At 42.6% G+C, this 25177-nt stretch overlaps 1 protein-coding gene across 1 annotated transcript in view; it reads right to left on the reverse strand.

The window, feature by feature from the left end:
- slc17a5 (solute carrier family 17 member 5) overlaps positions 1–24269 on the reverse strand; it is a 28320-nt gene extending 4051 nt beyond the window's left edge. Inside the window, exons 1-10 of the mRNA XM_063192054.1 lie at positions 24068–24269; positions 22130–22320; positions 18715–18948; positions 14116–14203; positions 13435–13521; positions 12116–12234; positions 8379–8540; positions 7393–7525; positions 1310–1457; positions 664–754 (exon numbers count right to left, since the gene is read on the reverse strand). Of these exons, the coding sequence (XP_063048124.1) occupies positions 664–754; positions 1310–1457; positions 7393–7525; positions 8379–8540; positions 12116–12234; positions 13435–13521; positions 14116–14203; positions 18715–18948; positions 22130–22320; positions 24068–24149 (1335 nt within the window). The 5' untranslated portion in view covers positions 24150–24269. The remainder of the gene's footprint in view (positions 1–663; positions 755–1309; positions 1458–7392; positions 7526–8378; positions 8541–12115; positions 12235–13434; positions 13522–14115; positions 14204–18714; positions 18949–22129; positions 22321–24067) is intronic.
- Positions 24270–25177: the final 908 nt, after the last annotated feature.

Raw genomic sequence — 25177 nt, forward strand, 5'->3', positions numbered from 1 at the left:
AACTCTTCAATATACCCTGTAGATTTCCATGCCACGTTTTGTCGCTAACTCACCGGTTTAATTCTAAATCACCAGAAATGAAACCCCATTGAAAATGAATGGGGTTTTATTTCTGGTGAGTTAGAATTAAACTGGTGAGTTAACACCAAAATGTAGCATGGGTATCAACGGGTATATTGAAGAGTGAATTGTGGGACACCAGGTCAACAAACAAGAACAGCTGACGGCAAAGCATCAAGGATATCTGGCCTTCCATTACTCCCATGCACTGTTTCTGCCATTGACTTCAATGTTAAACGCACCATGGCCGTTATTAAGACAGAGAGAATCCTAACCAAGTATTGAACATTGCATGTTATGTAGAAAGTACCAAATTTCAACTGATTTGATGTGCACTGATGTGAAACGAATTTTGATGAAGAAAATTGTGATTTTATTACAATATTCTAATAATGCGAATTTCCCAATTCATGGGTTTTTTGAGCTGGAAGGCCAAATTATGTAAAAAGAAAAACTTGAATGATTGGAATAGTTAAACAACTGGGCCATGCATCTACAATCCATGACAGTTTAACATTATTGATGGAATTATGGAAATAAATCAACTTTTTCATGCTATTCTAATAAAGTGGCCTGGAGCTGTATGTCTCTAGACAGACTTACTGATTTTGTTAGTGATCTAGCGATGACGGGTCCAACCATTCCTGGTATGGTGGCAAAAGAGTTGGTGATCCCAAGTAAAATTCCCGCATAACTGTTGACAGAAAACAAAAACATGTTAAATTCTTTTCAAAACAGAATACCAGCTCCTATTTGACGAACAACCTCTGAACCACATGCAACGTCAAAACCATATGAGACACTGTCCAAAGGAGAATAAGAATAATACATTTCTTGCATAGTATATAAGATATATTGCATAGCGAAATACATTTTATGAATTTGTGCATTCCTTTATAATCGGGAAAAGTTGATCTGTGTTTCAAGTGACTAAGAGTGGCACAACAGCATAATGGACATGCAACCAAATACACAACCTATAATGTACTAGGAAACAATATCACGTGACATGCCAGCACGTGAGAGTGAGTGAGTGAATGAGTGCAAGAGAGAGAGAACTAGAGAGAGAGGGGTAGCGCGCGCGCGCGCGAGAGAGAAATAGAGAGAGAGGGGTAGTGCGCGCGAGAGAGAGAGGGAGAGGGAGAGGGAGAGAAAGAGAGAGAGAGAGAGAGAGAGAGAGAGAGAGAGAGAGAGAGAGAGAGAGAAAGATAAAGCAGAGAAAAAAAGCAAAAAGCTTTTGCAGTCTTACGAGGGTGCGATGTCTAGGTGGTTGATGTTGAATCCCGAGGCGGAGAGGCCTCCAAGCGATGAGGAGACGGTGAGGAAGGCTACAGCCAAGATGTAGTCACAGTCTGTGAAACCCGCGGCAACCAGGAACACCGCAGGCCCCACCATCCCTATGGAAACACAAACCAAAGACAGTAGATTAGAGTAAGATACTTCAATACCATTGCATCTCCTGGATCCGTGTGATGTCATGTGAACGCCCCATTAATCGAGATCTGCGGTTAGGAGACCTTTGGAGGCTTTAGGTTGAGAATAAATGGGAGTTCCCTTGGCACTGCAGATGGCGGTAGCGCACATCTTATGCAAGCTGTCACCAAATGCCACAGAAAGAGAAGAAGGAGGAGGAAACAGCGCCCCCTTAGGAGACCAAGAGTGCGTTTTAATATGCGACCTTGCCTCCTCCACTTGCCTCCTCCACTTGCTTCTCGTCATGATGACATCACTGACAACAGCATTATATTTCAATATCTTGCAAAAGCTCAATTGTTAAGTCTTTTTCTCATTTGCAATTGGGATGGTGAATGAAAAACAGTCCCTCAAAAGTTGTTGTGGCGAGGCTGACAGCTGGGAAACTTTATCGTTATCTCCACGGAGGAGGGGCCAGGAGGCGGGACGAGGAGACAAGCACAAGTGGAGGAAGCAAGGTCACATATTGGGATGCACACCAAACTTGAACACACTCCTTTGCATTGGGTTTGAATACTCTTTCTCTAATCTACTCTCTTTGCACAACAACATTACTCTTGCGTCCTCCTCCTCTTGGCAGTCTCAAACTATGTGCAAAGCAAGAAGCACTTATGGCCCCAGAAATACAGTCATTTGATTGTTGGATAGAATTGTAGGTCTTTATTGTACATAGTATATCATGTTCCTTGTTTAATTCAGGAATGTTTATGGTTCAATTCAGTATGCGATAAACTAAATTTGTATTTTTATAGGGCAGAATCATGATATCTCAATGTACTTCTAATTTTGTATTACTTATTAATGTGTAGATAATTAGCAAATTAATAACACAAGAACTTTTTATCAAACGAATGCTCGCCATGTCTTCAATCCAATTTGTATTTTTACAGGGCAGAATCATGGTCTCAATGCACTTCTAATTGTATCTACTATTTATTACTATGTAGATAATTAGCAGATTAATAACACATAAGCTATTTATCAAACGAATGCTCGCCAATGTCTTCGATGTCTAGCCATGTCGACAGTGGTCAAGGTTGGTTTGAATTCTGCTTTTGCATATGGCTTGGCCTGGCTCGCTTCAAAGGCAAGTAGGTTTTAGGTGACATCAGCAGAGCTGTGGTGAGGCGACATCATATTGTCTAAAAATGGAGAACAGAGACTAAAAATGTCTGTGTCAGTGTAGTCTGTGCCAGACACTAAATATAGCAAACCCCCATCATGTTCAGCCACAATGCATCACGTTCTGAACATTAAAAACACGTTTTTTATTCTTCTGTGACCGAGGTTTGGTTTCTTTGCGTGCTTTTAGCACAAGTCACACACACAAGGCAGCTTGGATTATGCTTTTATCTTGACCTCAATTGCCACGTCCGGATCCGTGATCCACCGGCTGGTCTGATCAGCTGACCCCCTAGTCCTGACACAGCACATTAGACTCAGCACAGCTCAGCTCAGCACAACACAACACTTCCTACATCCAGGGCCGGAATAACACACAGGGCTGCATATGGCTACAGCCTAGGAGCCCCCACCGGCCAAGGGCCCCCCAGTTGCCCAAATGGTGGGAAATGTCAACATAATTGGAGAATTGTGACAAGATGCGATATTGATCATTTAGTGTACCGTGTCAGGACATGGTTATAATCTTACCAATTACTCCTCTTGGTCTGGAATTGTGATGCAGTCTATGTCATTTTTTTAAAGGAATTTGCCTTCCGTGGGGGCCTACAGCAACATGTAGCCTAGGGGCCCCAGGCTATGTTAATCTGGCCCTGCCTACATCCATCCAGCTGCCTGTCTTCCTGCCTGGCTTCTCTACTTCCACTCTCCTTCATATCACTTTACTCACTTTACTCGCTGCCTTCCCTCCTAATGACCCTGAGGAGACTGTGAGGATAGGCCTTGCATAAAAGACAAAAGAATCACTTAACCCATTTTGTCCTAAGCCCTTTTTGGGAAAGGGTGCCCTCAGCCTATTAAATCCTAAATATCTCAGCCTCCGAAGCACATACAAACATGAAATGAGTTACATTTGAAGGCTAGGACCCTCATTTTGCCTTAGAATGTGTTCATTCATCTCTAACTTACCCACATTTTTAATAAAACAGCTCAAACCACAAAATCCTGAATGCAGCGTATATGTGTTTCCAGGACACAATGGGTTAAATATCGCTTAAATATCATTGTCAACTATGTCACCTAACCAGGGACATAAATATCTCTTATTTTCCTGCTGCTATGACATGATAAATCTACATTTTGAGTTCATTTGTTCAGTGGTCCACATCAGCTTTACATGTAATCACATCCACAGGTGAGTAGTGTTCTCAACACTTAACTGGGGTCCAAAACAATGAATAAATAAATTAATTAATTAATGTAAGCATTTCATTAAAAAAAATGAAATACTTTTTTGAAGACATTGAAGTTATACGCTATACCAGACTTTTAAATTCCCGTCTTTAAAAAGTGAGGTCATCTCGTAGTTCCTATAAGCAGTGTTAATGTCAAAGCTGCCCCGTACAGGCAGACTGATAGATGGAAAGACATCTGCCATCTGCCTTGGACCAACATACAGTAGCTCCAGTTTGGTTAATCAATAACCGGAGGAGGTGTTATTATACTCCGGCCATTTTATGATCATGACAGTAAATAAAGACCTGCCTATTCTGCTACTTCCCTACTTCCACTCTCAGTTGTCCTCTTGCAGGGGCTCCAAGTAAAGGGGCAAGCTTCCAATTCTGCTTTTGAAAACCTATGGTATTTTTCACATACTGTCCGAATTCAGTCATCTGTAAGTGAACCAACAGAAAAACAGTTCGTCTTCACATTGTAAGTGTATTATGAAAAGGCTTTAACGGGATAACAGTCCTCATTTTGATCACATCCGGTCCTCTAGAGCTCTTCTTTGGTGATTACACCTAGTCACAGATGTAACTTGTTAGGATTCTTTGGCGAACCGTACATAGACCACGTCAACAAAGGTCTCCGAGGTGTCTGGGTAAGCTTTGGAGTGTTCACATATTTGCAAAAAATGCTGAGTCACTGACTGAAAGGGACCAAGTGTGAAAATGCCCTTTAACACTCACGATGATAAAGCACATCACGCTTCCTTATGACAAGCTGGAAGGCTAAACTTGAAACCTCCAAATCCGCAAGCAAGGTGGTTTCGCATGAAATAGCATTTGTGTCTTTCCTGTAGCTAAGTGTCTTTACGATGGTGATGTAAGATGGCCACAGCTAATACAAAGCCATGAAATTCGACAGCAGTGCAGCAACTACAGCAGCAATGCAGGCTTATGACCAAGTGAAAGTTAACCATGCACAACAAACACGACTGTTAACATCACAGTGTACTTATTAGCATGCATATGACAAATGTTTTGAACTCATGTGTCAGAAATGCAAAATTTCTCTCACACACATGTAGAAAGTCATCCTCACAATAACAGGCAGAGCATGAACAATTTGGTCACACGTGAGACCTTACGTAAATTTGTTCTTCAGTCTTTGGCATTAACCAGCAAGTAAGTTATTCTTTGGTATGACATATCGCAGTAGTGTGGATCCTGTTTTTGCACCTTATTTTATATTTAGGTTCAAGAAAGATAACTTAGATTGCATTAGTCTGATATATTGTAGGCAGGGCTCTAAATTAACGCACGCCAACACGCCAAATGCGGGTGAAAAATCATTTTGGCTGGTAGAAAAAATCATCCACTAGCCAAATTGGCCGGTAGCGCGCGCCCGACTGAACGTTAAACAGCTGCCCGCACAGATCTGTAGCTGCCGTCTGATGAGCGTTAAAACGTCGCCTACATTACCCATGAACATTAGTCCTACCGTCATGATGTAGCCCACACCCATTGGCTGACCGTTAATCACAATAAGGCAGCCTCACATCCATTGGCTGTGTGTTTGATACCCGCGCGCCGCTCGAACTAGTGTTAATAAAATATGTTCAATGAGCGGACTAGCGCCGATTACTTTGGTTTCGTAGGTTTGTCAGATGAAAAATAATGTGGCAGTGGTTAAATCACGGTTATGTGTCGATGAATGCAAGTAATAGCAGCGTAACTGTTGTGACGGTGAAATAGAGTATTGATGGAGCGAAAACGGCGTGAGTGAGTGAAGGGACAGGACAGCTGTCTGTCAAAACAGTGTCGTTGCCGTCAGAAGCCGTCTGATATTTGCGAGGTCCTCGCAACTACAAACGATGGAGTTGTCGTTTCCTAATAACGCCCACGCCATCGCAAAGACCCTGCACGAGTTTGACATGGATATACGAGTAAGTGAAAAAAAAGATAACAAAAACTAGCGACGAAAGTAACAAAGTAGCCTGGTGCGTGGTAGCCTGGTGCGTGGTGTCCGTGGTGTTATTGGATATCTAGTTGACATAGCGTAACGGTAATTGTCATTCCAAGCGCATCGTAAGTAAACCTAATATTAATTTGACCTGGAGGAACTTGAAGGTGTCACGCAGCAGCAGCATATACACACAATGCAGACATCATTCACGCACTGTGTAGGTGTGTGTGTGTGTGTGCGCGCGCGCGCGCGCGGGTGTCTCCTGTCCTTCTCCTCCCTTCATCTCTTCTCCCCTTCACCTGTCTTCTGTGCATTGTCCATGGTATTTGGCCCACTGTGTGTGAAGTGATGCTGTGTAGGGGATATGTGGTTTTGCAGTGTTTGGTTGTGTGTGTGTTTGGCTAGTGTATGTTGAAAGTCTGGTATGTGTGTGACATTAGTGTTGAAGGCATGCTGTGTTTGTGCCTATACTGTATGAGGTTTGGGTGATGGTGTGTGAGGTAATAGGCTAGTGTTTGGCTGTCTGTGCAGTTTATGGAAAGGGAATGAAAAATAATGAAATGCAGGTAATACAAATATAATTACTAAATAATTATAGAATAGACTGAATTATATTGAGTATAATATTTATATTGTTTATCTGTGTTGAGGACATAGCCTAGTTTAATAAAATAATTAAAAGCAACATAATTAACGCATGGTTTATTTTGGTGAGAAAAAAATGGCTAGTTGACCTTCCATTTGGCTAGCAAGAAAAAATGTCTACTAGCCAAATTGGCTGGTGGTGGAAAAAGTTAATTTAGAGCCCTGATTGTAGGTAGTTTCATTTAACACACTACGTCCATACTAGCACTCATTGTCTTATCACTTCATTTTCTGAGCTTAGATGTATCATGGTAATGAAAATGTGTCTAATTATACTGACACCAAAACTGTGGCTAGTTGAAAGGCCAAATAGCTGCTGATTCTGGAACCACTAGCCACTGCCAAAAGTGAGGAACAAGTTTATGTCAAGCCCTGCTCCTAAGATGAACGATGTGATGAAACCGCATCACACTTTGCTCAATAGCTCCACGACATTATGATATACTTTTTTGTTTGCTGCAGCAAGACACAGGTGATGAGGCCATGCAGGTGAATTAAGCAAAGAGAAGCAAGCAAAGAGAAGCAACACAAACTTAATTGATCCATTAATTCATGGGAAAGGCAAGCCATGGCATCAGAGGAAAATAAAGTCAAGAAACGAAAAAGTTGAGAGAAGTTTCCACATACAGTACGTGTAACCATCACCTCAGATTTTCTACCACTGTCTGCAAGACTGATAAGCTCCCAAAATGCAGAAGTGACATCCGCATTGCATCACATTGCTCAATTTTCTTGCATGCATCACTAATCGCCACAATCATTTATGCCGGGCGACTCACCGATGATTGATGGATTGATTGTTAACATTCATTGCCATTTCAGCAGCTATAGCTCTATCATGGCCAATACAGATAGAAAAAAACCCCATTACATCACATTTAAAAAATGACAAATGTGACTCACCGATGATGGAGAAGGCCTTGCGCACGGCCACGGTGCGGAAGAGACAGGTCTCCCTAAAGTAGTCCGCCATCTGGCCCCCCAGCAGGGCGAATATCCAGCACCCCAGGTACGGCAGGGCAGACAGCATGCCATTCTGAAACACGGCGAAACGCAAACGCAGCAGGTCAATGAAAAAAATAATTTTAAAAACCCATCACACTTTTACATGACAGAAAAATGACAGAAACTAGGGTGATGGTGGGCTAGACCAGAAACGTTTGCATCCCACTTTTTGTTTTGGCTTCTCTTTATTTTCGGCTTTTAATACAGTTTCACTGAACAGCATCAAGCTCCTGTGTGCGACTCCTTTTTCTTCACACATCACAGAAATGTAAACATGCTGTTAGGCTTTGCTGTTTGTTCGCAGCAGAGCATCCACGATAAAGATTGTTGGTCCTGAAATGCAATTAATCTGCATTTAATTTGTTACTAAAATACAAAGTGGTTGTTAAGTAGAAGTTAAGGGTTTTTTCCAGCAAAAAATGAGTTGGACAGCCAAAAACCCCAATCAGCACCAACAAGCAATATTGTCAATCAATCAATCAAAATTATTTATGTAGCACAATCAATCAATCTGTCATTCAATGTGCTAGAGAGTAGAGAAAGAAAAAAAAAGAGAAGAAAAAAATATATTGTATTATAGATAGTAGGTAACTATCACCAAAAGCAGATGCAAATAAAGTCGTTTTTAATGTATTTTTAAATCAAGATACTGTTGGGGCAGTTCTAGGAACAGAAAGCTGGCTGCAACATAATGACTAAATAACATTTCACCCTGTCAGGATTTGACCCTAGGCACAACCAGTAGAGGAGACTGAAGATCCAAGACATTTATTAGGATGATATTGCTCTATGTCTACAATATATGTAGGGCCTAAGCCATTTAGTGACTCATAAAGTATCAGAATATTATCTCTAATTATTCAAAGTGATAAATGTCCTCTTACCTGTTTTATGCTGAAACCCAGTATGTCATTCATGTAGGTTGGGAGCAGGGTGAGCAGTGTGTAGAATGTCCAGTTGTAGGAGAAATGGGCAACTACTATAGCCCACAATGGCAACGACGTGAATATGGAACCCCAGGGGATATAGTCGGAGGTTGGAGAGAGCTACAAAAAAGTAAGGACATGTATGTGATTTTTATGTAACATTTTTGGAAAAATCAATTAACACGATAAAAAAAAAAAACACACACACACACACACATTGTGCTGATTGACAACTATAATAATAAGTATATAACCAAAATTTACATTGCACAGTCAGTTGTGTTATTTGCAATATACTGCAAATAATATTCACGGAACACCTTAATATTGACTCTGGCTAAAAGCCATTAGAATCACCATGAGGCTTCTTCACTGACATTTTAAACACCCATCATGCACTCATCACACTTTATCATCATTCAACATTGCATCACAATTAGACACCCACATCGGCCTATCAGACCACCTAACGATTCTGCTACTGCCAGCCTACAGACAAAAGGTAAAACTCACCAAACCAGCTCTGAAGGAGGTGAGAAAATGGCCAGAGGGAGCCGTGTCACGACTACAAGACTGCTTTAAAACCACAGATTGGGACATGTTCAAAACAGCTGCCACCCACAGCAACCACATTGACATTGAGGAGTACACAGACACCGTGACCTCCTACATCACAAAATGCATTGATGATGTTACAGAAATAAAACGCATCACCACCAGGGCCAACCAGAAGCCATGGTTCACAGGAGACGTTCACAGACTGCTGAGGGCCAGAGACAAAGCCTTCAGAGCAGGAGACGTAGCTGGCCTAAAAGCAGCAAGGGCAAACCTGTCCCAGGGCATCAGGAAAGCAAAAAAGGAATACTCGGACAAAATAACAACACACTTCAAAGACAGCAGAGATGCACAGAGCCTGTGGCAGGGCATACAGGCCATCACGGACTATAAGCCCGCACCACGAAGCTGTGACAACAACACCTCTCTGCTAAACGACCTGAACAGTTTCTTTGCCCGTTTTGAAGCACAAAATGACACTCATCCACAGAAAACTCCCCCTCCCCCCCATGATCAACCCCTGTACCTGTCCTCTGCCAGTGTGAAGAGGACACTGGCCACCATCAACCCACGCAAAGCAGCTGGCCCAGACAACATACCTGGCCGAGTGTTGAAGGATTGTGCAGAAGAGCTGAAGGATGTCTTCACAGACATCTTTAACATCTCTCTGGAGCAAGCAGTCATCCCATCACTTTTCAAAGCTGCTACCATCATACCCGTGCCGAAGAAATCATCACCATCATGCTTCAATGACTACCGTCCTGTAGCACTGACGCCCATAATCATGAAGTGCTTCGAACGGCTAGTCCTGTCACACATCAAAGCCACCCTACCCCCCACCCTGGACCCCTACCAGTTCGCATACCGAGCCAAGCGATCCACGGAGGATGCAATCTGCTCTGCCCTCCATCCAGCCCTCACCCACTTGGACAATAAAGACTCATATGTGAGAATGCTGTTCATTGACTTCAGCTCAGCATTCAATACCATAATACCACAACAACTCATCAGAAAACTGGACAAACTAGGTTTCAGCACCTCCCTCTGCAACTGGCTGCTGGACTTCCTGATGCAGAGACCACAAGCAGTACGGGTAGGGAATAACACCTCAAGCACCCTGACCCTGAGCACGGGGGCTCCGCAAGGTTGTGTTCTCAGCCCCCTGCTGTTCACGCTGCTGACACATGACTGCACAACGACCCACAGCACTAACCATCTAGTGAAGTTTGCGGATGATACAACACTGGTGGGCCTCATCACTAAGGGCGATGAGACCCACTACAGAGAAGAAGTAGACCTGCTGGCCAGATGGTGCAAAGACAACAACCTCCTGCTGAATGTCAACAAGACCAAGGAGATTGTTGTCAACTTTCAGAGGGTCCAAAAACAACTGCCACCACTGACCATCGACGGTGATGCAGTGGAGAGAGTGAGCAGCACCAAGTTCCTTGGAGTGCACATCAGCGACGACCTCTCTTGGACCACCAACACTACATCACTGGCGAAGAAGGCCCATCAGCGTCTCTACTTCTTGCGCAAACTAAAGAAGGCAAGTGCTACACCCTCCATCATGACAACATTCTACAGAGGAACCATAGAGAGCGTCGTGTCCAGCTGTATCACAGTGTGGGGAGGAAGCTGCACGGAGAAAAACAGGAAGACACTCCAGCGTGTTGTGAACACAGCGAAGAAGATCATTGGAGTACCACTCCCCTCCCTGCAGGACATTTACACCGCACGCCTCACCCGAAAAGCACTGATGATCATCAAAGACACAAGCCACCCTGCACACAAACTGTTCAGCCTCCTGCCCTCTGGAAAGAGGTACAGGCGCCTCCGTTCCCGTACCACCAGGCTTGCAAGCAGCACGATGCATCAAGCAATCAAGATACTGAACACTCAACCCACTCTCCCTTCACTGTCAGCCTCTAGCCAGCCAGGCCACTGACAACGCTCCCCCCCCTCATCCCCACCACCATATCTGCGACTGAACATTCCACCTGCACTACTACATCTGTGACTGAACTTTCAACCTGCACTAACTCAAAACATACACATGCACACACACACACACACACACACACACACACACACACACGCACACACACACACACACACACACACACACAAGCACACTGCACTTTCTGCACTAAACCCAAACATACACACACTGACACACAACTCATACTCACACACATACACACACACACACACACACACACACATACACAGGTACACACACACAGACGCACACCGCACTTTCTACCTGCACTAAACACACACACACACACACACACACACACACACACACACACACACACACACACACACACACACACACACACGCACGCACACGCACACAAAACACATACAAACACACACACACACACACACATACTGCTGCTGGTGTATTTAATAAAAACCTTTTTTAATTATTTATTTCTTCAAATGCTACTATTACTATGTCAGAACGCTATAAAGGACTTTTAGAAAAAGAACAACAAAATACCTCCTCTTAATGTATGTTCTCTACAAGTCTTCTGTTGTCCAGTCTTGCACTTTAAATGTCTGTATGAGCAATGTCTACGTCCATACTGTCTATGTCCATGTATGAGTACTGTCTATGTCTATACTGTCTATGTCCTTACCTAGATTAGTCTATGTCTGCATGGGAGAGCAAGAAACGCAATTTCAAATTCTTTGTATGACCAGTGCATGTAAAGAAATTGACAATAAACTTGACTTGACATTATTATTTAACACTCACCGTATTTAACAGTATCAACAAACAGCCAACAAAACACAATCTGGGAGTACTTTGTAGATCTTTATCCAGTTACCACTCCATGTTGGTAGGATCTCAAGTTATGTGGGTTGTACGTAATGTATGTATGCGTGCATGTCTGTACATAGGCCTGTGTCCTCCGTTTTTGTTGGTTGTGCAATAGTCTTGTGATGTGATGTTATGTGTATGTCCTGTCTTAAGCGAGTGTTGCTCAGGGGCGCAAAATGAATGCCAGTGAAAACTGAAAATAAAGTCTAATCGTATCATATCGTAGTATGCGCTGTTCAAACACCACTCCCCATGACTAGAGACCTCAGAGAGAGAGAGAGAGAGAGAGAGAGAGAGAGGAGTCTACCTCGTGTTTGAGTGAGGCGGTGATGTAGAGTCTCTCTCGTTCAGATATTCTGGGATGTGTGCTGGGAGTGTTGCTGACCAGCGCAGCCCATAAGATGAACCAGACCAAGCCAACAGCTCCTGCAAACGAGAGAGAGAGAGAGAGAGAGAGAGAGAGAGAGAGAGAGAGAGAGAGAGAGAGAGAGAGAGAGAGAGAGAGAGAGAGAGATTAAAGGAAATATGAAAACAAATGCCAAATAGCATGTACACAAATGCATCGTGGACACCCACGCACGCACTCACGCACAATGTGTTTTAAAGGAAAAATGAAATCAGAGGTTTAGGTATAAAACACTAAGGCAGAGCTTAATCTTTAAGAGCGTGACTATGAAAGCGTGGGAATGCTTTGGGAATTGAGTTAATCATGCAGCAACATCACCCTCCCTGAGACCAGTGTAATGCAATGAATGACTGAGCAAGGGGAAATGGCATTTAACCCATTGATGCCTAAAACACCTGCAAAAAAAGGCTGCTGAATGCCTAAGCCCTTTTTAAGAAAAGTTGCCCTAGTAGTAGCCTATAAAAACGTAAATATCTTAGCCTCTGAAGCACATAAAAACGTGCAATAAGTTGCATTTAAACCCCAAGACCCTCATCTTGCATTAGAATGTGTTCATTCAGCTCTAACATACCAAGGTTTTTAATAAAATTGTCCCTGAATGTTGCGTCATGCAGCTCCAGGCACCAGGGCCAATGCTGCGCAACACAACATCCAGCATCAATGGGTTAAAGGAACAGATGTTATTATTATAGAAAGATCCCGGCTGAGGGCACAGGCTAGAGGGAGAAAACAGTTAAAATATCTCATTCATACTCTCTCTGTTAGCACACTACCTACTACAAGATCAGAGGGGTATACTAAAAAGCTGGTTCAGGAGTACACCAGCTTTAGTTCAGAGGTAAATCATCGAATAGAAGAGCCTGAAGTTCTCATTTTCTTATGAAAATGAGGAATCCAGGCTCTTCCATTAAATGATTTACCTCTAAACTTAACCTGGTTTGCTCCTGAGCCAGCTCCTTGGTATAGACCCCAGATCAACAATGCAGACATCAGGTTGTCATGTGCAGGCAATAAACGAGATCGTGAAATGACATTGCTTTGTTCATTCACTAGCCATAAACATGATCACACGGTTTTGCGTTTTTGTGAAGCTATGATAAAGCACATTGGATTGTTAGGGTTACTGTAGGCTGCACAAATCCATGATGTGGCAATGGTGGCTAGCACTATGCGTATATTCATTGCATCCTCCTCCACAGCACTCAAGAGCAGAGGCTTACCAAAGAAGTAGAAGACATAGGTCCAGTCAAGATAAAAGCAAATCATCCCAGACAACGGCAGGGCAACCACAGTCCCCAACTGAGCTCCTGCAAAACAAAAGAAGACAGTTACACAACCCTGGATGTAAGCTTAATGGTGTATAAGCTGCAGGCAGCATTTAAATCTGCCTTCCAGCACTGCAATGCATAGCCACGCAATTTGGCACTGCATGAGACTCACAGAACATTGCATTTTGCCTTTAATTTTATTCATTTATTCTGACAATTCTAAGTGATTGTTTTCAAAAGTCCTGTCCTGACCCGTTATGTGTATGTCTATGCCTTTGCATGGGAGAGAGAAATGTTATTTCAATTTCCTTGTATGACCTGGGCATACAACAAGCTTTATAACACACCTAACTCAACAACAACAATAATAATAATAATAATAATAATAGAATAATAATAATAGAAATGGATAAAGCGGCTTTGAATACAAAAATATGTACTATTATAATTGTCTTTATTATTATTACAATTATTATCATTATTATAATTATTATTATTATAAAGCTGACTTGACCTGTCGTGACTTGAAAACACAATGCAAAACATGTCCGCAGTCACAAAACAGTACTGAATGAATCAATGCTTTGGACATCATCCACACCAGAGCAAAGTGTATGGAGTTACTGCCGGTACCTGCGTAGGAAATGGTGAGCAGCCGGCTGCGTTCCAGTGGGGGGGCCCAGCAACCCCACATAGCGTGCATGGCAGGAAACGTAACCCCCTAACAATAGGAAACATACAATTAGCTCAGCAACATAGCATTAGCGACTGACCCTCTAGCAAAAGGGAACATAGCATTAGCAACTGACCAACCACAACCACAACAAAGGCACTCTTTGCCTTGGCATTGGGAGAAAATGCTGAGTTGCTTAATTCGGATTAACTTAAAGAAGAAGAAAACACAAACACAAACACACACACATACAGACACACACACACACACAAGCTTATTAAACCATGTCCACCGTTGACGCATGCCGGCCCTTGAGCCAGCATTGATGGCTTTAAGGGCGAAACACGCCTGTGGACATTGTTTAATTAATGAATTAGGAATTAAGAATAAGCTTGGGATTGAATTTTTTTCTGCTTTAGCTTTATAGTTCTTGTAATCACACCCAAACGTTTCCTTCTTGAAGGTAAGCGGACCAATTCCTATCTCCAGTACACTTGGTGCATTCCAGACCCGATCCTAACTAGTAGGAGATTGCACTTCTCCCAACTCCAACTATGAGAAATGTATCTGAACGCCAGTCAAAGTGGGAGCTCCTACTGGTGAACTGCGGGGACCTGACTGTACTCCTCCCTAAAAACAAATTGAAGTCGGAGGATAATGGCTTCGCCCATGGAGCCGTAACTTAAAATGACAACAAATAAGTGTAACTTTATTTCTCTTGTGTGCGGTTGTTCCAGAGACAGCCATTGTAACACAACATCTTCTTCATGTTATAGCATGATATTATGTCGATATGAATGTAACACAACAGAAATAATAGCTATTATGGCTCTTTTGGCTCACATGAAAATACCTCTATAGGTAGACCTGTGGTGGTTACAATGCTTGTAGAACTCCAACTTCAACTGCCAGGAACGGGAGCTGAAATGTGCAGGTGGGAAAAGTGCAATCTCCTACTAGTTTGGATTGGAATGCACCATTAAGTAAGGGTTAACGTTCGGCGAGAAGGTCGCTACCGTGGAATAGCAGCACGACAGAGAGAATCTTTAGACCCCGACGCGGAGCGGAGGGGTCTTGTTCTCTCTGAAGTGCTGCTATTCCACAAAGCGACCGACTCGCCGAAAGTTAACCCGCTTATTATATGGATATACTTAAATGATTCACACATGGCGGGGACATTTCTTTAGGCCTATTTAATGTTAAGTCTATTATAGTTTTTAATGTCAAAAGATTGTTGCTGCGCAAAACAAAACAGTGCCGTTGTGGAACACCGCTAGGCAACAGCTATAGCCAGGACAACAGGTGTTGTCTATCACAGCAGCTGATTAGAGTCTTGTTGAAAAGTCGCTTTAGCAGTGAAAAGTCTTGTTGCCATTGACAGCGGTCTGTTATAGACCAACCCGTCCGTTATCGAAAAATAACAGACGTGCGAACGTTGGGGAGCCCCGTTGAAATGAATGGAGCATTCGACCGATGACGTCACACCATATAATAAATCATATTAAACCATGTACACACGGATGCTTAATGGCACAAACAACGGCAGTAAAAAAAAAACACCAGCATCTAAATCAAGACAAGGAATTCTAAATGTGCATTGCATTCAAACCGCATTATCAAGGACATTGGTGGTGGATGCAACTGTGGTATCAGTTTGCACAACAGAGGCAATGACAGACCATTGCTGCTTATCAAGTGCGTTTGTAATACAACCCCTTCAATCTTTCACAAGCACGTCTCCTACAAAAGCGAAGGGGCTCCTGTACTGTACATTTGTGCATGTTGAGAAATTTCCTTTTTTGTGGGGAGAAGGCTCTACTTCAGAAGAGAATGGACAGAGATAGCATTTCTGAGGTTTGCATAAAATAGTGCTGATCTGGCTCAGCCAGACTTAAAAAAAAAGGGACAGCCCAGTGGAATACATTTTCGAGGGTTGCAATGCACATTGAATAGATCGAGTGACACAAACGCACCTTCCCTCTATTTACAGATAAAATGATGCCAACTGTAGTGTTTGACAATGGAAGGTAGATACACAACCACACCCTTACCACAGGACACAAAACACATGACACCCTTACAACAGGACACACAACACATGATGCAACAAGAGGAAAACAGACATAGGGTGCCATCATAGAGTTGCATAAAGGGCATACTTTAAAGGTGCACTGTGTGAGATTTTTAGGTGTTTATTTCCAGAATCCATGCTACCCATTCACTAATGTTACCTTTTTCATGAATACTTACCACCACCATTAAATTCAAAGTATTCATTATTAGGGGTCGACCGATACAGGTTTTTTAATGGCCGATGCGATACCGATATTTTCTCCATCACCCTTGGCCGATACCCGATTTCCGATACCCGATACGCCGATGCCGATATTGTTAAAAAGTGTTAAAAATGACAAAAATCAGTACTGTATCATTTTAAAAAAAAATCCTATCCCATCACCTTTTCATCACACCATAACATGAATAACAGGGAAAAAACTGTCATGTAGGCCTACAAAGCACACTGAGCAACTAGTTTTTCAAGTTTTTCATTATAGCCACCTAAAAAGGTATACATAAGGCATTAAAAATTCAAAGGACTGTGGCTTGACAGTGGTACAATAGCATAGAGCTTGACTGTAAATTTGAAAAATGTTGGGGATGACCCCAAGATTATTATGGGTTTAAATATTTATGCCTATTTTTTCACCTGTATAGGTGTACTTGATTTACTAGGGCCAAAAAAAATCAAATCAACTAAATAACAAACAAAAGCCCAAAATAACAAACCAAAGAAATGCAAACAAAACACATAGACAAGTAAAAAAAAACATGTTCTTATTATCATATTATAAAATACATTGCAAAGAATCCCACCAGCAAAAACACCCCTGTTCAAAATGGTTTGGTCCGTCAAACGGCGGACACCCCTCTATTTTACACAGATTGGAACATTCACTTGTTGCTGAACGAGGAAGTGGTTGCATGCCGGTGACCTGGTCAGTTAAATGTTACAGAAATGTTTTACACAGTATTTCTAAACAATTAAACTTCTATGAATTGAAATAGCCAGTTTGCAAGTGATGTTTGTTACTCATTGGAGATCGCTAAACAGAAGTTGATAAATGAATGACGCTACGAAATGCGCGTTTTGAATCGCGGTGGAAATGTACACTGAAACATGCTGGAAGGCACTCGTTACAACGCTAGGTAAGAGTTATGTTATGGCAAATGGGGGTGATAAATGACCGAACAATGAACCAGGGAAATAAAAACAGTAGTTTACCCTCGTTGCTGGTTGGTTAAATGCTACAGAAATGGTTTACAATATTTTAATTTAGCCAGTTTGCAAGTGGTGTTTGCTACCTATTAGATGTCGCTAATAGATTGAAGTTGATAAATGAATGACGGTATGAAATGCACGTTTTGAAAGGCGGTGGAAATTAGACACGGTAGACAGTTACAACGGTAGGTAAAAGATGGCAAATGGTGGTGATTATTGACTGGATAATGAACCAGGGAATTAAAATTAGTACAGGAAATGGATGGAACTGAAACATTCTCCCTTTAGGCCTATTGCATGCACATGCCTTGTCATTCAGTGTCCACATTAAAATATTATGCGTCTGAAAGTCTAAAACTTTGTGGCAGCCTGCAAGGCTGTTTACTTTACTCAATGAGAGGGGGAGGGTGACGCAGCAGCGTGCTGCGGGTCTGCCAGCAACATAGCTGCCCGTCTGTAGTCAAAATCTCGGGGTGGGCGTATCGGCAAAAACCGCCTGCGTATCGGCCGATGCGATACACTTAATAAAGGCAAATATCGGCCCGATATATCGGCCGGCCGATATTATTCATTATGACTGGAAGAATTGCACTTTTCATACATGAAAGGGGGATCTTCTCCATCGTCCGCCATTTTGAATGTCCAGGAATATCCATTTTTAGCTCAAAAAATTACTGTACTTGGGCCATAATACAAAATATTAGTTTATTACTTAGTACACTTTCATGAAAAGATCAAATTTGGCAATAGGCAGCCCAGGTTCAATGAGCAGCATAGTTGCAGTACCTTTTTTGACCATTTCCTGCACAGTGTCCCTTTAAGAGCATACCTAGTGCTGCCTCATGTATGTATGAGGGCACGGTAGGTATGCACTTTAAGTATGCACTTCATGCATTATTTTATTTCTGTGTTGTGTTTTTTTTTTTTTTGCGCCGACATGTGTTGTGCTATGCTACAGCTATGGTATGCATGTCCAAGATAAATCTCCCTCGGAACGATTTAAAAATAAAAACTGCACAACCACACTCTTATGGTGCATTCATGTGCACGGGGAATTATGATAAGTACCAAACATGGAAATGGGAACTTAGCAGACATGAATGCCCCCCATGTAATATTTTCCACTCGACGCCTCGTTCATTTTTTTTTTTTTTACATATACACAAGTTTCCGAGACTGGATAATATCTGCTTCTGAGAGCACATAAAAGACACACTACAACAGACAAATTTCCCTCATGGTGAATAAAAAAAGGAGTCTTGAATCTTGGCACACGTACCTCGCCGATGCCCTCCAGCACGCGCACGGCGATGAGGTAGCCGGCCCCCAGGTCTGCTGCCACGGGTGTGAGCAGCGTGAAGATGGTGGTGCCCAGGATCCCGAAGCCCAGGAGCCACTTGGCGCCGTACTTGCGGGCCAGGTAGCCGCCGGGGATCTGCGTCACAATGTACCCGTAGAAGAACGAGCCCAGGATCCAGCCCTGCGTCTCCGAGTCCCATTCGTAAACACTGGCCTGTTTTGGGTGCATTTCAATAAGAAGAGACATAGTGGTCAGAACAGGTGGAAGTTCAAAGGCTGTAAACAGCGCTCTAAAGTAAAACCAGCCAACCGGCCAAATGCTGGTGAAATTCCAGTTTGGCTGGCAGAAAAGACTAACCTGGGCAAAAGCCCACTGTTGACTCCATCAAACCAAAATCTTTAGGGTGGAAGTGCATAGGATGGCATCGCCAGGCTAAGAAAAGACCAACTTACTAGCCAATTTCATCCATAAGTGTGTGTGTGTGTGTGTGTGTGTGTGTGTGTGTGTGTGTGTGTGTGTGTGTGTGTGTGTGTGTGTGTGTGTTTTGCTAGTAAGATTAGCATTTACTAGCCATCTTGGCTGGTGATGAAAAAATTCATTTAGTAAAAACTCAAGTCCCTTCTTCCACTCCAGTGGCTTTTCTACGGTCTTGAGTTCATTAAATACTTTTTTTTTCTTGCCAAATACTATTGGCTGTGAAAGAAAACCTGGATGAATGAGAATCTCAGCATTGTGTATGCTCTGTGGGAATTTTGTATGGAAAGCTTGAGCCTGAGTCAAATGGCAATGTTAAGAGGGGGCTTTTTTCGTCCTGCTACAAATAGACAAATAACTGAAAAGATTTTCTAATCTGTACTTCGTGTTCAGCCTTGCTTTCATATTGTTTTGCTAGTTTATTTGAAGACTACACACAGCAGTGTTTCCCCCAGAAAATTGGTTAGTCAAGGTGGTGAGGCTTCGAGTCTGTCCCTGGGGGGCGGGGGGGGGGGGGGGGGGGGGGGGGGGGGGGGGGCACTCGCGATGTCACGCGGGGGGAGGTGTTGGCGGGGTTTGATGTCACGCACGGCACGAATACTGTTTCGGGGGTTTGGGTGGGTTTGAATAATAACAAAGCTGTGTAGAACTGGAAAATATGTATTTATTGACCTGCCATATCAAAACTATTTACAGAAGCTGAAAAGAAAAATGTAACAAAAAGTGCAGTGCAGGTTGTTTACATTAACGAAAAAGAGAAACCAAATGGAGTGCAAAATTGACTGGCTACCTATGACTACCTATGGCACATTTTGCAAGTCTTTGTCCTTGCAGGCCATCCTTCTCGGTTTTTCAAAAAAGAGTTCCAGTGCCCTGTTGTAATTAAACTGCCCTACTGGTGGCCCATTTATGCTAATTCTTGGGTTGCTGCTGACCCCTGGTGGTGATCTACCGCTGCTGGTGGACAACCTGGGCTTGGAGCCATTGAAACCCATTCAAAACTTCATTTTTTCGATCTGACACAGAATATTTTTAATTATACCTAAAGACACACCATTGGACTTGTTTAAAAGCTGAGAACCTCAGCTTTCCATAACTGAAAGCGGTATTTTCCTAGCATCTACCAATCCGAAGGTAGCCCACTTTAAGTGCGGAATTACTTTTCTAAAGATAGCGTTTTGTTTCCTTGGAAACGGACGCGGTTTATGTGTTACGCATACGCTATTTGACTCGGTTTTGCACTATTATGGATGAATTTCTAATCTTGACATGTTAATGGACAATCTATGCGAATTTCATAATGTGTTTTATGTGATATGGGAGTAAATGTGTTTACATCCCGTCTGGGATTTGTTAAACTAGCTGGCCCGCTAGTTAGCTAGCAAGTGCTAGGTCTCTACACTACGTCATGTCAAAAGTGGAAAGATTTGCCGACACTCAAGGCTGTGGATATAATGAACTGGTTCTGTGAATGTTCTCAGAATGTTTTGCTTTGACAAATTGCTGATATTATAGCATTACATCCAAATCCTGGTGTTTCTTTGTTTATGCTTGGGCCATTGAGACAGATCGATTCTAATATCTATTACCAGAGAGAGTTTATTTCTGCTATTACTTACTTGCTAGCTAACTAGCGAACTAGCTAACAAATCCCAGACGGGCGTACTGTTAACACATTTTACTCCCATGTTACATAAAAACGCATTTTGAAACTCGCACAGATTGTCCATTAGAATGTCAAGATTAGAAATTCATCCATAATAATGCAAACCCGAGTCAAATAGCGTATGCGTAACACATAAACCGCGTCCGTTTCCAAGGAAACAAAACGCTATCTTTAGAAAAGTAATTCTGCACTTAAAGTAGGCTACCTTCGGATTGGTAGATGCTAGGAAAATACCGTTTTCAGGTATGGAAAGCTGAGGTTCTCAGCTTTTAAACAAGACCCATGGTGTGTCTTAAGGTCTAATTAAAAATATTCTGTCGAACATCGAACAAATGTACTTTTGAATGGGTTTCAATGGCTCCAAGCCAGGGTTGTCCCCATTGACAGTGGTTGTCCCCCATTTCAAATTCGCGCGCTCCAGTGAAGAGGCATTCTGACGTAACTGCAACCCAAGAATTGAAAATTAAAATTGTTTCAAAATATGGCCTCGAGGATGGACACACATGGCGTAGTAATAAATCCGACCACTAGGTGTCACAATTTAGTCCAACCGATGTTGTCCTAGTGCCTGCGCTTGAACATGCATTACAACTTTTTTTTTTTTACAAGTTTTTTTTTTTTTTTTTGCCCTCGGACGCATTTTTTTTTTTTTTTTTTTTTTTTTTTTTTTTTTTTTTTAGGGAACGTAGCCAAGGCGGGGGTGGGGTTTAGTCAAGGCGGCCGCCTTGATAAGAAAGCGCTGGGGGAAAGCCTGCACAGCCATCTAATCTCACACGCCACATGTATAATCAAATGTGAACGCCGTCCAAGGTACACACGTTGTCAGTAAAATGCATCACAAGACAGCCTCATGACCTTCTATTCGAAAATAGAGACGACTTAATCTGTTTACAGGTCATCAATACAAGTTACTGGATATGTGTTTTCTCTTAGGGGCTTCAGGTTCCCAATTCAAGTCCAGTTTCTGACAAGTCACACTCACGAGAACCATACCTTGTGTCCACATCTTCCCAGGACAAAACAATGACAAGAGGCCCCAAAGTCATAAGGGTCCCCACCACCAATAGCCTACCGTTGGTCTGTCCCAGGAAAAAAAAAGTTCTTTCCTGAACACTAAATGAAGGATACCAATGGAGACAAGCAAAAAAAAAAAAAAAGTAGATCGAGTTTGAAATGTCCAGGATTTTTGTCAGACAGAGATGGCAACCCTATGGACGGGCAAGTGGAAGAAAGCAGACTGGCATTAGGCCTTACCGTATGGTCGTGTATGGGCTTGGGCGGACTGCTGTGTCTGGGGCAGACGGACTTGCTGGCATTGCTGGAGCCGGTGGTGTTGAGCATGTCGACCATGGCCACGCTGAGGTTGACCCGCAGAGCATAGGCCACGAAGAAGCCATAGCAGGCCAGCAAAGCCAGCCCGTAACGGGCAGAGCACAAAGCCGGAGCTGCGGGCAGATTAACAAAGGCAGAATGGATAAGAGAAGAGAAATAAAGCAATAAATTGGTCAGGAAAGGTCATAATGTTAGGCTAGTCATTCATCAGCTTGTACTGAATGTTCTATCTTGTTTTAAAGCATTATCATACTCTTATTCGGATGTGGAAAACAAACAGAAAATTGTGTCATTGAGTTAAAACTATATTTAGTAGGCCTATCGCACTCCGTAAAAGCAAAAGTAGGTCTACCCATCTAAAAACCTATGAGTAAGAGTTTTTAAAAGTACTTCACTGGAAAGGAAATTTGAGTAAAAGTTACTTAGTTACATTTAATAAGCTTTCCATGAGAATTCAAAGTTTCATTTTCTTGAATATCAATCTCCATGACCTCTTGTACCGCACCACCAGCCATGATCCAACAAGACACTGAGCCAAGATTAGAGCTAAAACCCGGACGATCCGGTTGGAGAGCCGGGTCAAGACCTCATCCGGACAGACCGGTTGGCTGTCGTGCATTGATCCGCCAAAGGCGGGTCAGATGGCATTTCATTAATATGTCAACAAAATGGCAATTACAGCGAACCAACAGTGAACCAACTCCCGCCTCGTCATTCATCAAGCCTGTTTGATCCGTCCTGCCTGTTGTGGCCAATTGAGTCGCGGATCCCCACTATGCGTGTGCTTCTGACTCTGAGGTCTACATTTCTAAATGTAGGCTACTATCAAACAGTGAACACTGTGTGCAAGCATGCATCAATGCCTTTCATTTCCGGTAGGTTGTTTCCTTTTTTTCTCTCCATCAATCTGCCTTTTTTCAGTAGGCCTACTCAGGTGGTTATAGTAGCCAAGTACATTTACTTGGTTGAACATGTACTTGTAAAAGCATGAGTGCACTCATTTTAAACCTAGTTAAATGTTCCAAACTCATAAAAGCTACCCATTCACAGTAGGGTAAATGTAAAATGTACTTTCCACAACTGCTCTTATTGCACAATCTCACAGCTATTATAGTTTGTCACAAAAAAAACATTTGTCACCTGTGCCGCTGAAACAGTTAACGAAGTGACGCCCATCCTGCCCAGTGCGTCCAGGTCCCGTGACTAGTCCGACCAGAAATTTTAGTGATATAATTACTGTACTTTTAAAGGGGCATGCATCCCACTCATAGAGAGTAGATGTAATCTATGTTGCCACGTCTTACAGACGCTTATCGATACACTGTTACAACAGTGCTAAAAATCCGATATAGCCCCCGTTTCAATCATGTGCACCGCGACGAGAGACAATCCACTCAACAGCCCATATGTCAACAAAGACATGTAAACAAAGGGCTACCAGGAAAAGGGTGCAAATTTCAAAACAGCTTTCTTTAAGTGCCGTACTGTCAATAGCAGCCCAACACAACCTTTGTATTAGACACGTTTGCCATCAGTTGTGGTAATAAGGATTTTTAAAGTTGCAGACTTTGCAATTTAGTCTAGGCGATGCATTTTCCACCGCCTCCGAGAAATATGTTGTGTGTGTGTGTGCTGGGAAGTCGCAATCAATATTTTATGACATAACTTTTTGCTAACGCTCAGCACAACATCGCCACCTTTGATTAATTCATCCAAATGTAGAAAGCTCCAGATAAGAGGAGCAATAATTCAGTGATTACAACACAAGACATCCTAAAGTGACACTTCAGTGTTGATCAATTATGAAGTAGCGCTGTCCCTTCCCTTTTCGTCTGCGAGTCGACTAACCACAAAACTTACCCTTTTCTGGTGTTTCCTCTTTGCGCTGCAAAAGCGGTTGTTTATAGTCATCGGTCTCGGTGTCTGATGCTGAATGCTCCATCGTTCAATTCGCGTTTGCTATGAAGGTACATGCGAGTGACCAGACTTTAATGCACCGTCCGTTTCTGTTCATTTCTCTGCGGGTTGTGTTTTCTGCAGCAGACTCATCCCTGTACCCATCCCTCCCTTTTACACAATGAAGGCTCATGTCTGCCTAACTTGGATGTGGCCCTCTACTGGACTGGAGTTCAAATCCACTTAGGAAGAAACCCAATTTGATGGCAGAAGTCTATGCATGTGCTGTATGCATGCATCCCAATAACATAGGCTTATTTCTATGCATGCATGTCTGTGAGGCTCATTTTCTACCCAAATTCTACTTTTCTGCTAAAACAATGAGCCACCACAACGTAAATCCCGATTTTGATGCTGGAAATAACCATTTATGAAGATTATATGAATTTGTGTTTAGACCACTGACCTGAAGGTTTCGACTGGATGTACAGCATCCCCATCTCCATAGTCATCTACTAACCCAGTGATTCTCAAACTTTTTCAGAGTGAGGACCACTTTGTCCCCCCAAAAATGTTCAGGGACCACCTGCCAACCGAAATGACAGTTGACGGGTGCTAATTTGACACTGCTAATTTCAATGCAGATCACTTATTTTTTATGCGGTTATTGTGATTAAAATAAGACTTCAGCTATGCTTATCTTTTTAATAATGTTACAAACATAGCCTACTGCTAGCTTGTCTTGCAAAATTAGAAATCCCCATACGGACCACCTGAGCTGTGTCGCGGACCACCAGTGGTCACTGTACTAACCCATATTAGGCCCCTTAAAGGCCTTAAAACTATCTAGCTTGCAGAAGAAGTATGAGAGTGTGCGATTTGTCGGAAAACCAGAAGGGGGGATGTGTTTCAGATTTTAAGCAATATCAATGGAATTTCATTAAACTGTGATTAAAATCATATAGAAAAAGTGGCGATATCAACCAGAAGGGGGGGGCAATCCCCCCCCACACACACACACACACATCGCACCCTGAAAGTACGGGAGAACATCAGTTACTCAACCCTTAGATG

The sequence above is a fragment of the Engraulis encrasicolus genome, chromosome 24, assembly GCF_034702125.1.
Source record: "Engraulis encrasicolus isolate BLACKSEA-1 chromosome 24, IST_EnEncr_1.0, whole genome shotgun sequence".
Lineage (NCBI taxonomy): Eukaryota > Metazoa > Chordata > Actinopteri > Clupeiformes > Engraulidae > Engraulis > Engraulis encrasicolus.